The sequence below is a fragment of the Telmatherina bonti genome, assembly GCF_933228915.1.
Source record: "Telmatherina bonti genome assembly, chromosome: 16".
Lineage (NCBI taxonomy): Eukaryota > Metazoa > Chordata > Actinopteri > Atheriniformes > Telmatherinidae > Telmatherina > Telmatherina bonti.
In genome coordinates this window covers 27,318,671-27,337,325 of record NC_136614.1, presented here as the reverse complement: position 1 = coordinate 27,337,325, position 18,655 = coordinate 27,318,671, and the positions used below count along the sequence as shown (strand labels likewise).

Genomic DNA, 18,655 nt, shown 5'->3' with positions numbered 1-18,655 from the left:
GGAGCATTTCCACTGCCGATTTTTTCTGAAGCGTCTGCACGTTCGCCGTGTTTGTTGTTTCGCCTCCTTTTTCCCCGCAGAACAGCTGCCCTGCGTGTGCTGGTGCAGCTTATCAATATCTCTGACAACATGATTTATGCTGCACGTTCTGCACATAAGATCACTGTCTGTAATTGCCTCCCAAATGTATTTCACGAATTTTTTCCTCGGCATTGGGCAAAAAAAAAAAAAAAAAAGTAGAAAGGATTCAGGCCTGAAAGCTGAGTTCGTTAAACAGTAAACCGCACACCTCAGTGGCTCAGAGTGGGGTGTTAGGGTGTGATCCCACTGCTGTTCATTTCTATTTATCTCCCTTCATCAGCCATTATGTGTTCGCCAAGGGTGTTAAAGTTACAGATATGGACTGCAAAATAAGCAACTCAATGTGGAAGTACTCCACCACCCCGACAAATATAGAGAAAAATGAATAAAAATGCCACTGCTTTAATTAAAATGGTTTGAGAGAACATTGGTTAAATTACACCCATGAATTGGCTAGATTTCGTTAACAAAGGGCGACATTTTGCAGCTGAAAGGCTTCCTGCATTGTTCTGGTTTTAGTTAATTAAACACCCTGCATACACACCCCCCCACAACCTTTTATCCACGTCACCATGCAAACACATCCCTAATAAAGCTTGAATTTTCCATAGTTTTTGAGGCTGTGCAATAATGTCAGGGCAGTTCTGTGGGACAAAACAAGCATCTATATGAGCGAAAAAACCATTTTAAATTTCACACTGGGGAGATTTTACCTTACATACAGTGCCGTTACATTAATTAGCTCTTACCTGCAGAACTGCCGAGAGTGATTCATGTTGGGACCGGCCTTGATGTTGCCTTTGTCTGGGTCATAGATAGTGGTAGCTCGAGCGTAGGCTCCTCCCAGGATGAAAATAAAGCCATTTAGACTCACGGCAGGAGCATATTTGTTATCTAAAGATATGAGAGCAGGCAGAGAAAGAAAGAAAAGAGAAGAGAAAGAAGGGGGGGGGGGGGGGGGGGGGGGGGGGGAAGAGGGAAGGTTAGTCTTTTTTTTTTTTCTTTTTCTTAGAAAACGCAGCTTTTGTTTGACTGTCATTCTCACACACAGCAGACATTTCTATTCTCTTTAATGGCATCAATTTGTTCTTCTGCCCCCTTCCCCCTCGTCCCTGCCCTGAATGAAAAAAACGATCATCATCAACATTCTCCTTATCACTTTACAGATAGGCCCGTCTCAAGATTGCTTTGAGAAAAAACAAACAAACAAACAAACAAAAAAACCCAGAATGAATACCTATACTGAAGAAAAAGCAGGCTTCATAAATCACTTTGGCTTTATTGGGTTCTACTCCAGAGTATGTTTGAGGTTGGAAGCAATATAAAACAGTTACCCAAGTCCCAATAATTCACAATTGCATTAGACCCACTGGCACTTTCATAGATTTATAAGGAAAAAAAGACAAAGTACAATCCCCACCTATTGGCAATACATGAGTGCACAGGTAGGATAATGCCTACCCTACATATGGTGTCGTTCAGTCTGGCTCAGGATATCACATGTGAAGAAAACAGAGGCGTCCATGCAGCACCGCTGCAGAATTATAGATGATGGGGAAACAAAATGAAACAGTAGTTTGTGCCTAACAACGCCAGTGGAAACCTGGAGTTCTGCAGTTGGTACCCCTGCTGTGTGGGGAAAGGAAGTGTCTCTCAAACTCAGCGATTTCTCTCCAGCACAGTGCAGCCGGCCAATTTACGGGTGGCATGAATAATGCACAGACAGTTGGCCTGTCTTCGCCGTGTCCTGCCACAATGCATGGACATCCCTCATCCAAAACTCACTGGAATGAATTAAGGCAGCGCGCTGTAGGTCTCACACTACTGTCTGCATCAGAGCAGAAAACCAAGCCAGGAGGCCAAGAGAGCAGTCTGTAAACATGGGAAACAGACTAGTTTTAAAACCAATGACAGACTTCTTAGATCTTCCTGAGATTCTCCGCAGATCCTCACAGAGAAACCATCAGGCTTTAGGAAGAAAAGTGCCCTTTTCACTTAAACCCACATGATAGGCAGCTGTACTTTTTTTTTTTTTTCGCCCCCGGAGAACAAAGGTATTTGACTAGTGGAATAGAATCGTCGGCACTGATGTGCCACATCCCTTTACATCTCTACCAGCCTCGGCATAAATCTCTGGGTGTTGCAGAGGCTTCTTTGTGTTAACTGTCTTAATTAGCTGCATCTGTGAAGGTGTGGGCATAATGAGACCTGCTTGATGAGGCCTGCAGGAGTTCACTGCTCTTTCAGCTGAAGTTCAGCATGCTCTCTCTCTCTCTCTCTCTCTCTCTCTCGTACCATCTAGGTTTCAGCTTTCTTCACCTTCTTAGGTTAAAATACAGTGTCTAAACTTACACACCAATCAGCAGCAGGATTATGACCGTTGACAACTCAAAGTGGGTGGGAAACATAAGACAATAGCTGAACATTATGTCCCTTGAAGATGATTGGTTGGAGGCAATTATTTTGTAGAAAACTGGAAGCAAAAGTAAGAATTTGAGTGACTGACATGGATCTGACCACCAAAAGCGCCAACAATGAGCATGTGAACGTTAGAGATGAACATAAAAGAAGGCGGCTTGGTCTAAATAATTCATGTTCTTTTACATTATGGGAATCGCTGGCTCCATATGCATCCCTTAATTGGAGAAGACATGGAACTCGGCAGATGCATTATGAGGAAAAAAAGGCAAGTTAGTTGTAGCAGGATGATGCTTTTGAACAGTGTTCTGCTGGGAAACCCTGTTTCATACAAACCACTTAAACCTGCACGGCGCTCCCTCTTCTGCTAGATATTGCCAACCCTGCAACTTTGCAAAAAGTGGTTTGAGAAAAACAATAATGAGGCGTTACTTAGGTGTCGTCAAGCATCTGTGGAACGTGATGGGTAAATGGGTTCCCATCTATGGAGGTCATCCAATTTACAGGACCTGCTACTAACAGCTGGGTGGCTAGATATCACAGCAAAGCTACAGCAGAGGCAGAATTTGTAACTTCAGAGGGGGTCAGGACTGTTTTAGTGGGGAAAAATAAGGACATTCTCAATTTTAAATAGGTTATCATAATCTCAATTGTCTCCATTTAATGTTGCTGCCCATGTGGCCATTGATGAAACAGATGTTAATGAGGTGATGCACTGAGCACCACCTCATTAACACCACCACGTCCTGCTGTGGGGATAATTTTATGGGCTTTAAGGCTGAAGATGGATGGAAAAAAAAAAATACAGAAGGGGGTCCGAACACGGTTGTGAATGGGATTTACGGCCTTTTTTCCTTTAATCAATTTATTTAAAAACGCGACACATTATGCAACCGTGGAGAATTGTGTGTAAGTTGATGAGAAAAAAAAAAAAAAAAAAGAAAAAAGAAGACTCGAAGCCATTTTCTTGCCGCAGAATGTAGGAGGCTTGAAAAGGTCATTACTTTCCCGGCATTGTATCCTGATAGGGGTGTTAAAGGAGAGGCACCAGTGCAGGAGTTGTGACATTTCACTAAAAGTCACAAACGTCAACCTAATGGCAGCTTTAGCAAGAAAAGTTAGAAGCTAACCAAAGTCAATTATGACTCATACCTCTGGGACCAGTATCTGTATGAGATTTAATGGCGATCCATTCGGTAGCCGAGGAATTTCAGGGAAGACTAAAGCGTGAACTGACAGACGTGCAGTGCTAAAAAAACCCCCAAAAAAAACAAACTGCTGCTATCCTGGCTAAAAAAAAAAAAAAGAAAAAGGCACCTCATCTTTGTGGTATTATGAGGAGGTACTGGCACCATTTCCACACAACGAAATGCAATCTGAAGCCCTGCTTCCCCGACACGAGGCGTCGACTTCGATTTCTTCCCCCGAGAAACAAGTCGTCTCTGATTGGACGTCCTCACATACCGCCAGACGTGTTTATTTTTCCTCTTTTACCTTCTTTATCTCGCTGATATGCTGCTGTCAGTCTTTTGCCGTTTTCTGTTGGGCCTCATGAACACAGAACGCTCATTTTCTCGCTGCTTGAGCGCCTGAGGTGGAATAACAGGATGTTCTCAAAGGGGAAAAAAAAAAAAAAAAACCCTCCCCACCTCCTTTATTCTCGCCGCTCTCTTGTGGTCTTACAGTAGGCAGCTAGTTTTGGGTGCTTGAAGGAGAAGGAGGCAGGTAAATCTCACTCTCCTTTGACGAGCCTCAGAGGATTCCTGCTGGGGTTCGGCATCTCTCCACCGCTTTGTTTTTTTGTTCTCATCTCTCGGCCTTCAGCTTGGAAAGCAAACTTTCTTTCCTTCTTTCTTTCTTGCTTAACACCGAGCTGCGGCCCGTGTCAGCTAAAAACCCCTCAATCTTTTCATGGAGAAAAGAAGAAAAAAAAAGAAACGTGTTGCTGCATGGAAGAGCCGTGACGCTGCCCCTAAACCAGACGAAGGTTAGACAAACTAAAAAGTTATTAAAATAAATATTTCAGCATTGAGAGGGATTTCTGCGTTTTGTTTTACCGCTTCAAGGTTAGAAAAAGTCAACCCCAAAGCAAACCACATTCACCATAAATAATTAATAAAGAAAAAAAAAAAAAAAAAGAAAAAGAGGAGGTTTTAACACTTCAGTGGTGATAGAAATACATCTGCGCCTGAAGGGCAACACAAGGCTGACACCGTCCCTCACACCCACAGAAAACTGCTTTAGTCACCAAAGCTCGACCACTGCAGACTGAGGTCAAGGACACCGAACGGATGAAAACCCAACACAAACCACGCAGCTCCGGTGGAAACAAGCACCTTGTTGCTCACCTGCATGCTTTCCTATCTTGTTCCTGATTCAACAACTCTGCTATCTGATTGTAGAAAACCCGGGAATGCTGCTTTGAACGATGACGCACGCGTAAATACATCATCGTGCGCACAATCAAGGCGAGAGCAATAAAGACTCTCCGAAGGTAGTCGTCATCGCACAGCTGTTAGCATTACATCAACGTGGAAACAAACAAGACGTCTCTGCTTGGAGTGACAAAGCTTCGCTTGTTGCTGCCAGAAGCTGAGATAAGATCATAACAGGATAATTGGAGCAGCAAAAACTTCTTTTTTTTTTTTTTTGCACACAATGTCCTTTTTGTTCAGTGTAGAAAGAGTAAGAGCAGCCTTTGAAATGATGGGCCAAAATAGCTGGATGTGATGTGCTTTAATTCAACATGATGGGGACATGTCCAATTAGGTAGCTATGGAAACGCTCCACCTTCCCTCTGCTTCCTCTCACTTTACTTTCTCTTCCTCTTACACCACCACCGTAACGGCCAATCTGTTGGCCGTTCGCCTGCGACGTCATTTTGCGGGAGTAATTGTTGAGCGGTCAATTTCCCAATAGAGCAGCCGGGGAGCGATGCTTCAGCCTCCCGGGTCCCCCTGAGTGGACTGGTCGATGGAGACCTGTCTGTCAGCTGGACACGTCTGCTGAGGTAACCTCCAGGGAAAAGGATGTGGCTTCTCTAGCACAAGGTCTTTCCATAAAGTTGCACAGTTTTTGAACAATTGTGAAAGAAAAAAACAAGTTGAGTAAATGGATAATTGGAGCTTTTATGATTTTTTTTTAATTTATTTTTTTTATTTGGGATAAGCTAACTCTTTCGCTTGCCCAGGGGGGTATAAAAATGCCCCTCTGGCATTTTTTGTTGCCTTCCGGCATGGATCGAAATTCATTTCTGAATGCTTTGTATCATTACAATAACACAAAATTCCTTACGCCTGGAGGTGCAGAACATTTTTAGCTGTGAAACAAGAACTCAGACCAAAAAAAAAAAAAAAACTTGAGCATGTATGAAGTTAATACTTTCTTCTGACTTTTTTTTTTGCCTCCATTCACTTGGTACATTTAATCACCATCACTTACTAAAAACAAACTATACCTACTTCCACAAGCTCATTGATTATTGAGCTTTGACAAGTCCATTCTTAGTGTTTTGATTTTTTTTTCTTCAAAAAACAAAAAAATTAACAAAAAGTTTGCTAAATATCATACTGAAACATCTGTTTGGATCAGTCTCACTCCATGAAAGTCTTAAACCGGTTTTCTTTGAGAATTTGACTGTATTTCATCTCATCTGTCATTCTTTAAATGCCGACCGATTTTCCAAGCCTTCTGGAGAAAAACCTCCCCACAGCATAATGCTGCCACCACCATGCCTTACTATGGGGATGGTATTCTCAGGGGCATGATGCTGCTTGCTTCCACATGCATCTCAGATGTTAAACTGAGACATGTTTTGTCTTTCTCTACGTTGCGGCTCTGATTCCAGGCATCTCATCTGGAATTTTATAGATTTAACGTTGGGATCAATGTAAATAGATTTACTTTCTGTATATGGTTTATTGGTACTTTAAATAATTCAAATGTAAATTTTACTGTGACAATTTTTTATAGGATAGTTATTATCTGTAAACTCTGTGTATATACATATATAAAAAAAAACCCCAAAAAAACAAAAGAATGTATCACGAAGAAAAGCCTGGAAATTTCCATGGTTTGGCTCACGGGTTTGAATATTTGATATATATATAGATATATATATATCTATATATATATATTTATATTAAGTGAAGATATATATTTTTTTTATTTTCATTTCCTGTAATCTCTTTTTTGCCATTTTTTTTTATTTTTTATTGTCCATGGAAAGGGGATATGAACTACATCTCACCATGTGATCTGCATGTGACTGACAGCTGATCATTTGCTGTCAATTAAATTTTTATGTCAGACTTAATGAAACACATCAATTCGGTTTCATTACGGTACATAAAGATGCGGCTCCCTGTGCATGTTCCTTATTAAACCATGTTTTTTATCAGTGAACAAACCCAAACATTTAGCCTTATCTTCAATTTAGTGACTAACAGCTTTAAAACAAATCACATGAATCTCCTCATCCATTGTTGCAGAATCAGTTTCTCCATTTCTCTGTAGAAGGGGCTCAGAAAAGTTTTCCAAGGGCTATTTCTCACCTGAAATTAGTTAAAAGAATTAATGCAGAGAGAAAAAGGAAGACAGCCCAGAAAGGCCTCATGAATCAGTTGTCAAGAAGAAAAATGGAACATCTACAGCCATGCTAGTGGCTCCAAGACTCCGTTTATACAAAGGAACTTTGAGCTGTAACACTCACACCATGAACATCGTTTTAAGTCAATGTGTGGCCAGGATAAGATGTAAATTAGCTGATGTATGTGAAATAAAAACCATATTGTCCTTGGTGTGTATTTGGACAGAAATAGTGGACTGACAGACATTTCACAAAACTAACTGGGTGCACGCATTTCAAATATTTCCAAACCAACCAAAAACTATTTTAAGCCAAAAAAAAATTTTTTTTTTTTTTTTTCAATCAAGGATTGAGGGCAACGCTTCATAACGCGAAGTACCGTTGACCTGACCTTCTTAAGGCCTTGTTGCATGCTGAATTTCTTAAATGTCATCTTTCCGTGTGTGTGTGTGAGCTCCACAAACGGAATTCCTTTTTACCTCGGTCGGACTGAGGAGGAGGCAGAAACTGGCGAGACTGATACGGATATCTGAACACTTTGGCATTTTTGTAATTTGGCTGAGCTGACCTGCGAGGAATGAAGCAGGGAGACATCAGAAGTAGCTTCCTTCCTGCGAAGGTATGCGGTTGTGCTCAGTGTGTTGGAGCGCTTGTCATTCAGTAAACAGATAAATGGAAGACAAAGGAAAGATGCAGACGAACGGAGCGGCCGTGCATCTCCGTCGACGAAAGGGAGGGGGACTATTTTGGTCGTTATTTTTCCACAACAGAAAGGAAGTCAGTCCTGATAAGTGTTTGTGAAACCTATTTGCAGTCCGCGCGGGAGATGGCCTGTGCAGAGGGAAAAAACACACAAACACACAGGTGTGCAGCTGCAGGAAACGCGCACAGCTGTATTTGTGTCAGTCGATAAGACTGAGAGGCCGTGAGGGGAGACGAGGGTGGTGTGGAAGATGGGGGGTGGGTGGGTGAGAGATGAACAGAGAGATTAGAGATGGGGAGCAATGGAGGGAGGCAGAAGGTTGTTGGAGAAGCGCTCCCCACCGGCTCATAAAATCATCACCGGCCCAATTTCACAGGAAGTGCTAAACCCGTCCATTATCTCCTGGCGCGCTGGCTGTCAGACGGCGGCTCATCTACACCCTGACAGATGACGCTCGGCCCCGTTTGTCTGTCTGCATGCACGACGCCGTGTCTCACACACACGAATATATAAACACACATGTGCAGAGCACATGTTACATAATTCATGCACTGCGTACCTGTGCCCGCGGGGTTTGCTTGGCCGATATGAGGTAAGGGTCTGGATCTATGCATGTATATGTGTGTGTGTGTGTGTGTATGTGTGTGTGTGTGTGTGAGAAAGAGACTTTTCTCTCATTTCTCCTCTGCCAATTGCTTTGCTAGGCTTATAATGGCATTCAGCTCTCACACCAAACCCCCGTGTTACATAATCAGCATTTTGCCTCACATTAGTCCCATCTGAGAAGGTGCGACTGACGGAGAACAAGTTTCTGAGCTGCAGTGTGGAAGGAGGTGATGCTTGCATGGAAACATTTCTAATGAGACACATTTTAGGATGTTTTTCGGGTCCTTTGTAGCATAAATAGTACGTCTCAACCCCAAGGCCATCTGAATGGCCCATAATTCTTTTAAAATGCAACTTTAAAAAAAGGAACACTTCACCATTTTGGGAAATATGCTGATTATGAGATTAAGGTGAGGCGATCAATGCAACTCTCGTCTGTAAAGTGGTAAACATGAGGCCAGAGGCAGCAGCTTGTTAGCTTGGATTAGCTCACAGGCTGGAAACATCAAGCCCGGCTGTGTCTGATGGTAACACACGTCTCTCTCTGCTTCTAAATAACGCGTTTTGTTTAGTTCGCATGATGAAAACGACAGTTTCCGTACAATGCATCTCGGGGGTTGGGATCGCTTTGCAGCCTGGTTCTTCAAGCCTTTGCTTGTTGCATGGGAACAACTCTTAGCTAACAAGCAGCTTAGTGCAAAATCTCCAGTAAAGTCCAAACTTCGTTTCCCAAAATGTCTTGATTAATGCTTTAACACAATGCATTTCAGTAAAGTGGGTTTCATTTCATGTGTTGTCCAGACCCAAATGTGGAATAAAACACTCCCAGGATATGTTCAAATCAGTCGCAATCATCCCTGCGCAGCAACTTTCAGCTGATTTGTGAGCAAAAAACGCCGGTAGATACGATCCTTGCTTCTGCATCATGCCGAGTCGCACCCTGTGTTCTTCCTGCCTCGTAACTCAGAGTTACGGTGGCTTGGTTAGGACATTTCATGTGGCTCCGCATCCTTTTTAGCTCCCTGTTGGCTCCAACAGGAATGCTGTGCTGGGTTTGGCCAATAACACGTTGGGGGCTGTTGAAGCGCTCACCCATCATTTGGGGCGATGTTCCTTTCATCAGATTAACATGGAAATAATGGAAATGATTATAAAAAAAAAAACAAAACAAAACAAACAAAAAAAAACTATAATGATAAAAAAATGGGAGAAAGGGAAAAGGTTGCTGTTCTGTTAGACACACACACACACGAGGTCTCTCTCTATTTACACCCGAGTGTAGCCGCCTTTATTTTCACTTGGGCATACGGAGTATGTGGATATAAAGTGCAGTAAACACAATTTAACTACATGTCAAATGGAATGTACACACAAAGAGCACAAATGATTCAGTCGACGGCTGTTTCTCAGCCTTCACTCGACCGCAATGAGTTTATGGTTTCGACTGCTTCAGTCGAGTTCATGATACGGAACGGAAAGCGTTCAAGTGGATGGAGTCATGAGAACACTGTTGCTAGGCAACCGTAATAGAGGACCTTGTTGGCCTTTAATGTGATGGCAAGATGTGGATGAGTAAAGGAGTACATGCATATGAAGTGATGCACTATTACTGTTGCAGTATGTTAGGGTAGTTGGCATTTCCTCTTTTTTGCAGACACACACACACACACACACACACACACACACACATTCATATTGTATTCGCACATGCACTGCATTGTACTGTACTCTGGGGATGCAGCTGCATCATACAGCTCACTTGCAACAACATATTGAAAACTTGCTGAATTCCAGAAAGGCAACATATGCACAGCCAGTTTTGTTTATAATGAAGAGAAGAAAAATACAAACAAAAATTATTTAACATCTCAATGGAATAATGAATTCCTATTGATTTTACGTACAGATTCCCATAAATCTCCTTCCTGATGGCAAATCAAACTCTGCTTTGATAATATGTTTTTGTATTATTTAAACTTCCCTGTGCCTCCACAAGAACAGACCCTTTACATCAGGGAACGTGAACTTTGGTCCTCACCTCGCCAGGTTTCCTGGTCGAACTTATTCTTGATTCAGTTTCACAGAAGCAGTCCCACATAAGTAACCATGGAGACTTATTCTGAGCAGCTCGCCTGCTCCAGACCAGGCCAGGTCAGGTTTCATTAATGCTGGAGTTGTTTACAAGTCCCAGAAACTCCTGACAGAAACTTTTTGCACAATTTCATTATTTAATCCATGTTTTCATCCAGTCTTATGTTCTTTGCTCCTCATTGATTATGTTGCAATTATATAACTAAGTTCATAAATTACTCTTCAATTATGCACTTTATTCATCATCTTCAGTGATTTTTGTCTCCATGGCAGCAAACTATAAAAGACTGCAGAACATGCTTATGTTTAATATGTTTGGTCTGTATCACTGCAGTTGTTGATCAACGGATTTTAGTACAAACATGCATAAATCAATCTTTTAAACTACATTTTACATTGAAACGACTCACTTCTGTCCCTGTTTTCTGTATTTCCAGGTTCAGATTCTTTAGGATTCTCTTTAACTGGAATATTCAGATCCAACTCCTGCAGCTGAATCCGCTTTTGCATGTGTGTTGGCAGAAATCTGACCACCTAGGAATTCTACATCACCTTTCCGTTCACCAGCTGATGCCAACATCAGTTCAGTGTAATTAAGCGTAGAATTTATTGTTCATGTTCTTCTGCACTAAACCGGCCTGTCTGGAAAAAACTTTGTTACATTTCGAATTGCAACCATTATCCCCTTCACACACACAGTTCTGAGCAGCACAGATGACAGTCAGCTGGCTCTGCTAGCACGCCTGCATGTCATTAAAAACTCCGCCGCTGGACGGAGGAAATCTGATCCTCCACACAACTCCTCGCACTCAGACCGGCCAGTACCACCTTTTGGATTCATACGCAGCACTACAGTGTATGTTTTTTTCTAACCAAAATCTTGCATTCCCATGATGCAGTAATATATCATTTCATTTACTCCAGAAGCTTTTGTTATTTGATTACATAACAGGAGATTATTTCAGTAAGGAGGAGCAACTTTTCCATGTCAGCATCAGGTAATCTGAGATCAACCTCGTGGCATTTTGAAGACAGACCTGAACGTTCGCTCGGCAGGATTACTGGACTAGGTGGGAGTTTACCCACAGCGTGACATACATGATGCACTTTCTGAAACATCATTTTATAGTAAAAGCTTCAAAGTATTTTCCCTTCGGCTTGCTGAACTGATCAAGACTTGAATGTACAGTTAATCTATCAGTCACATGAAGAAGTTTAGGGATATTTCGCCACCCTTGGTTTCCAACTTTCCTGCAGCTTCAGCCCCATATGTTTGAGTCTGGCCCCTACACAGAAGTTACTGACACACAGCAACTTCTGTTCTGATCCTCCTGGGGTCTGATCAGCACTGACGTTACTGTGTGGAACCAGCCTTTTCCAAACTGGGGACCACTGATCCCCACGGTGGTTCCAAGATCGTTTTAGGAGGTCAGATACCTGTAAAATTAAATATATATCCTACATATATGAAATTAAGTTGGGTTTTTAATCAGTGTTGTCAGAACTAACATGTTAGAGCATTAATTCCAAATATTAATCCTTGCATTTTTTTTAAAGTTATCACTCCTGCAACATTAAAATCTGAATCTCCGAAGCCGATTTGGGTACAGGCGCTTTGTTCCAGCGGTGATTTGAATCTACCAAAAACACACTTTGTTTTATGAAGATTCAGACCATTTCAAACCTCATATTTAGATCTTTTTTTCCCCCCACTGAATATCAAGAAACCCGGATAATACAGGAGCTATTTTAAAGATTGGAATTTGGCATTGTCTTGGCGAGAGCAGATTTTTGGCAGATGGGTACTTTGTCCCAACAGTAAAGAAAATCTATCAAAAATAACTTTTTCCTCCTTATTGATGAAGATACTGAAATTTCTAGCCTTACATTTGGAAGACCATGACCCATTCGATATGTCACACGATTAACAATGACTACATGAGATTTGGAACCTGAATATTGGTTAGTCTGTGGTGTGCTCCATAGTGCACACCATCTCCATCAAGTCCCTGGAGCGCTTCCACATCGAGCGCTAACAGTGCATCCTGGGACTTATCTGGTGACCCTCATATGCAGAGACTTGCTAGAACAAACTGCAGAAATATCGAGGCCACGCTCACCCAGCACCAACTACGTTGGCTTGGACATGTCGTCCGGATGCCCCGACATCAGCCACCCTGCAGGAATCTTAACATAGCCAGCGCTCAGCCGGAGGCCAGAAAAAAAACTATATCATGATAAAACTTTCCAGAGGAAATGCAACATCAAGCCTGAGGAACTGGAGGCTGCTGCTGACCGAGACTCCTGGAGGCTGCGCTGCCTCGCAGGAGTCAACAGGCTGGAGGAGAAAAAACCAGGCAGGAGATCGTTGAAAAGACAAGAGAGACACAGGAAGAACACACCCCTTACAGCCAGCATCAAAGCAACTCACACACGTCACACCTGCATTTTCTTCTTTAGCCATCAAAGACCTCACTGTAGAAGGACACATGGACATGGACAACCATAACCACAACACCACACACTATAAGATTAGAAGAGATCTGTCTTTTGTTATAATCAAGTGTGTAGTCTGTAAGTCTGGGAAGGTTTGAATAATCCTGTAATGTGTGCAAGACTTTAGTCCCTCTTCCTCAGGAGGACTTGGCGTTCATGAAACCAGGATGCTCTGACAAGGCACACTCACACCCAGCCCCACCGTCTTCTCTTATACTGGTTAACTGTATTCAACATTTATCAAACAGGCCCCAAAGTTTTGTTAACCTGTTCATGAATCATTGATTTCAGATGGGTGTATTGAAGCAGGTAAACATCTAAAACATGCAGAGCAGAAGGCCTCAAGAACTGCAAAACAGGATTAGTGACATAGCAAGATGCCTTTAGGTTTAGTTTTTTTCCTATTAATATCATGAAGCTGGTTTACTTCTTATCATATTGTATCATACTGGAACCCTGACCTGCTCTGCAGCAAGGCGCTGTCTGTGATAAGTGATCATGTAAAATCCACCAATACTGGCCCATCAGTTTGCTTATAAAATGAACAAAATAATACAAAAGACATTGATAAAGAGAGCAAGCCCCTTCTTGACTCCGACTATAAAGTAAAAGACTGACTGTGCTGTTTAACTTCTGCTGATCTTCATCTTTATGATGGATGTGTCAGAGGGGAATGCTTTCATGGCTTAAAACAGACACTGATTAAAGTTTGTTCCTGTAGACTTTCAAAGATTCTGAATTAAACTTAATTCTTTTTATTTTTTTACATTAATCGCTGAACTATAAAACATTTCCTGGCGTTTTCTCCTCCAGTGCGCGCGCTCAGAATATCAAACTCAAACTGTATCAAAGATGTCTGTCTGTTTCATTTAAACTCACATCTACCTTGAAAATCCCTGAGTGAAATCTGTGTTCTTCATCATTTGATGCACAGATAATTCAAAGCAGCCAGTGCTGCATATGACAGAATTAATGATCATTTTTATTTTATTTTAATGATTTTTATTTTGGTTTGCTTTAAGGAAACCCTGACCTGCTTCCACAGATACTATGAACCAAAGAAGAGACATGATGCAAAATGCATTGACCTATGAAACCTAAAATGTATTTTTTAACCAGGCTGTAAACATGTTTATTTCTGCTGTGAAGCTGGTCTTTTTAACATGGGAGTCCATGGGGATTTACTCTGTTTTGCAGCCCCTAGTGGATGAAGGGGGAACTGCAGTTTTATACGCTTCACTTTTTACCGCCAAAGGCTCAGTCCACCTTTCTTATACAGTCTATGCTATTCAATTGTGGTGAAGGAGCTTTTATCAACCTGGGCCAATCAATGAACCAGATTTTCTTCTTCATTTTTCTTAATTAATAGTTGTTTCAGGAAATATCGCACCTAGCAACCATTTGTTGTAACTGCGTGATGTTGTTCAGGCGGTTTGGTCTGCTTCAGTAAACTGCAGTGTGAAAGCAAACCAGCCCAGCAGAAGGGGCAACTTTTTTTTTTTTTAATGAATCATAATCATAAGCAGTCAGATCCACACCTGCTTTAATGACTTGACATTTTTCTTTGCACTCTGCAACACCTCAAAGGCCAAATGTTTGAGGTGTTTGGAAGGTCTCCAGGAAGACAGCAAGCGTTCAGAGGTGCTGAGATTTTCCACCTTGCGCCCTAACAAAATGCTCACAAGATAGGCAAAATATGCGAACACGGCAGCAAATTTTCTGGAACATTTACTGAGTGAGAAGCTGATAACAGCAGCTACCTCAGGCTATGCCCACACCAACAAAGGTAGTTCCCTCCTACATATAAATATACTGTGACAAAAAACATGATAAAAATGTGTCAACGTAGTCTCCTACCTATGGAGCTACGTTGGTCAAGAAATGCTCTCATTCATTTTTCTGTCTATATTGCGTTCTACTTCCTTTTTGCTTCTGTGGATGTCCAGATCCACGTTCTCATTAAATAATCTCTGCTATTTTTGACGAGAAAAATGCAGCAATACCCATTCCATACTTTTTTTCCATACATTCTGCCCGCTGTTCATGCTAGATAGCCCCCCCCCCACTCCCAATCTATGTCTTGTTTCACTCGATGCGACTGTTCATCTCAAGCAGAAATCTCCCACTGTGAACGGCACTTGTGGTAAAGGTTCTAGCCAAATTTTCTGCACTTAACTTGCCCCATATGTGACTTGCAATGACTTTGCAGCTCTTTGCACCATTTTCACCTTATCCACTTAAAAAAAAACAAACAATAGAATTGATCGAATTTCATACAACATGGATAAAATTTGATGAAAATCAAGATTTGGGAGTGCTGCCAACAAACTTACCTATCATGGGTGACTCAATGAAACTCCAGGTGTTGTTCTGTGGCACATAGGACTGGAGGACGCCTGCCGAGCGTCCGGCCTCGTTCACGCCTCCAAACACGTAGATTTTGCCTCCACACACCGTGGCGGCTGCAGAATGCACCGGCTTCGGAAGAGGAGAAACCGTCTCCCATGTGTTGGTGATCGTGTCATATCTGCAAAGAAACAATCATTTACTGTTTACATTTCTAACTATAAGTGCAATTTTCATCTCTTATAATTGTCTGACGTTAAAAAAGGGAAGAAAAGGAAGCTGGGAAAAGCAAACAGGTCAAGGATCAGATGCAGCTGATAAGTTGAGACCTAATCCCACTTTTAATAAAACAACTCTGTAATAATAGAAGACGTTCACATCGATAGTTTACAAAAACACTATGATTTTAAAGTTCCCACAGCTCTGGATTTACTATGAAACACTCATTTTGGCTGCAACGCTGACAGATATAATTAGCAGAATGCTTGCACCACCAGGGAAGATGAAAAAGCCCAACCATTACGTACAATGACAGCAATTAAAGCAATTACACAAAACAACATATGTCGCTAGCTACAAGCTATTAGTCTGAAGAATTCAGCTCTGTGTCAGTGCTAAGCTTTGGACCTTTCTCACTTGGCCCGCCAAAGCATAAACTTTAATCCCAACCCCAAAGTTGAAACAGTCTCAAACACGCTTGGCGAAAAGAAAGGGTCTGGGTGGAAATACGAGACGCCGACTTGCTGGGCTGTGTACTTGTCAGAGATGATAGCTTGTGTGTTTTTTTTTTTTGTATATTTCATCCATCTGCATTTGTGTTTGGTTCGCCAGCTACACAAACATGTGTTCAGATGCGTTTGTGTAAGTGCTGCTTGACTTTCAGTTCCATTAGCGCAGTGTGTTAGCGGTGTAATCCTGTGTCCATGGGCCGCTGATCAAAGCAGCCTCACCGTCGGCTCTCCAGCTGGAGAAGCCCTCATTAAAGAGTAGCAAACTGGTCCAGGATCTGTGATTAAAAACGCACATCCATTCAGACTAAAGCAAGCCCCTTTAATCAAGGTTCCGTCTTTGTTGTGCAACCAAAACACCTTTGTATAAAAATATGCAGCAAGCTTCTAGCGGACAACGAACCTCACACTTAAAAACACTTGAGGGATGCTTTTAAAAGTAGACTCTCACATAAAAGCGGGAGTTTTAATCAGTTTTTCTCCACTGGGATCAACAGCCTTCATTAGTGCACAGGTGTCTTTCACTTTATCTTTTATGCACTCGTACGACGCGGCGCTATTTTTCCAGAGAATTTATTGCCACTGCCTCTGAGGCATTTTAAAGTGTGGCAGAATTTAAATGACACCTGGGAGCAATACTTGCATCCACCTTCCAGTGAAAAGGCTGTTAGATAAAGTGCAGTAGGAGACGGTGTGAATTAGCCTTTGGGAATATTCTCTTCGGGGGTCGGATAATGTCCTTGGCAACCGCTGCAGAGAGGATGGTTTAAATCGCCTGTCAGTCTGAGGAGGTGTTGACACGGACGATGCTTTAAGAGAGGTGGACTCGACGCGCTAAGGAGTGCCAATTAGCACTATTTAAACATGGACACACACATAAACCAATATCAGATGGAGTAAGTGGGCATGGCAGAGATAGAGACACTAACATGTGTTTCCGTCTCTGGCAGATGTAATTACCCCTCGGACCGCATCGGTTGGAGGTTGCTAAATTTCAGGGTCAGATGCTACTGAGTGATGCTGATAACAGAAGAGACTAAAGTCCAACAAGGCTGCTGCAATGGATGCAGAATAAGAAAAATCCATTCTGCTCTGAAATCTTCACATAGCCCACAGCTTTACAGGGTTTCTTCATTCTTACAGCGACCAAGACGACACCCAGCTGGTAAACATGTTCTCCCATGGGAATTTGCAAAGAAAACACTATTAAAGCGTTTATTTTCAATAAATAAATGGGTTAAGGCAAGTTATCTCGACATGTTAGCAGAGCCAGGCGGAGCGTCTCAACCTTTGAAGGTCCGTACTGGTCTCAAACCGCCAGAAATTTGATCGCAACAAATCAAACCAACTTGTGGAGGAGGCGGCTTGACAGAGCTTTAGCATCGGAAACAAGTTTTATCTAACATTTGCAAGGGAATAAGTCTTAAGTTTGATCACATTATGACATTATAGGGCAGTTCAGTTTTGCATGTTCTTGTTGACAAGTAAGGGAAGAAGGTTCAGAGGGTGGAGCGGCGCTACATCTGCAGTGATGCAGTCTCCGCATCAGTCACTTGTGGTGAAAAAGAGCTGAGTCGAAAGGCAAGGCTCTCGATTTACTGGCCGATCGATGTTCCTGCCCCTCGCCTAGTCCCTCAGCTGTGGGGAGTGACTGAAAGAACAAGATAGTGGATACAAGAGGCCCAAATAACTCTGGGCTCTTTCTTAGAGATAGGGTGAGAAGCTAGGTCATCCGAGAGGGGCCTCTTAGTGGAGAGCCACTGCTCTGCTGGCCAGATAAGGTTCCATCTGGTTAGGATGCCTCCCTGGTGGGATGTTCCAGGCATGTCCCACTAGAAAGAGGCTCCAGGGAAGACCCAGGACACACACAGGAGGGACTATCTCTCTCTCTGGAGTGAACTGGGAACGCCTGAGGATTCCCCTCGGTGAGCTGGAGGAAGTGGCAGAGAAAGGAAAGTCTGGGCTTGTCCTGCCTGAGACGCTGCCTTCTTGATCTTGTTGATCGCTGAAATCAATCTATTTCTGTCGATCAATAAACTGTTACGCCTTTTAAAACAAGCAACACACTTTTGGCTGTCTGTTGCAGCACACTGAGTGGCTGTAGATGCACTCAGGTTTGAGTTGGATTCCCCCAGAAGATATGCAGACATGTTCATGCCATTTTAAGCCACAGGAGGGATTTTTTGTCATGGAAAATAACACTTGAAAGTACTAAGCCTAACAAAGATACAATAAATAAAGAACAAACAACATCCACAGAAACGAAACATTATCTCCCTGCTAGACTTAAAGAGTCCACTGAAAAGAAATAGGGATTAGACCATGATTCCTCTGACTGATGTGCGCATCGTTCTCTTGGACGCTTCAAAGCAGTCAGATAACCAATGGCATTCTGTGAGAATCTTTAAATAAGAAGCATAACACGGAAAATGGGCCTTAAAAGGCCATTAATGTAAACACAGCGCTGCTTTCATCCAGTCAAAAGGGTCAGGAGTTCTGATGAAGACACATGCGGGTCAGATGAAACCGAGTATCTCCGACTGTCTTTGAGGTCGCCAATTTGATTGAATTCATTACACGGGTGATTCACCATCAAGC

The 18,655-nt window shown here is 42.3% G+C and overlaps 1 protein-coding gene across 1 annotated transcript in view; it reads right to left on the bottom strand.

The window, feature by feature from the left end:
• The window catches only part of klhl29 (kelch like family member 29), a 247,787-nt gene that overhangs the window by 2,994 nt on the left and 226,138 nt on the right, over positions 1-18,655 (bottom strand). Inside the window, exons 13-14 of the mRNA XM_079255749.1 lie at positions 15,317-15,510; positions 831-975 (exon numbers count right to left, since the gene is read on the bottom strand). Coding sequence (XP_079111875.1) covers positions 831-975; positions 15,317-15,510 — 339 coding nt within the window. The remainder of the gene's footprint in view (positions 1-830; positions 976-15,316; positions 15,511-18,655) is intronic.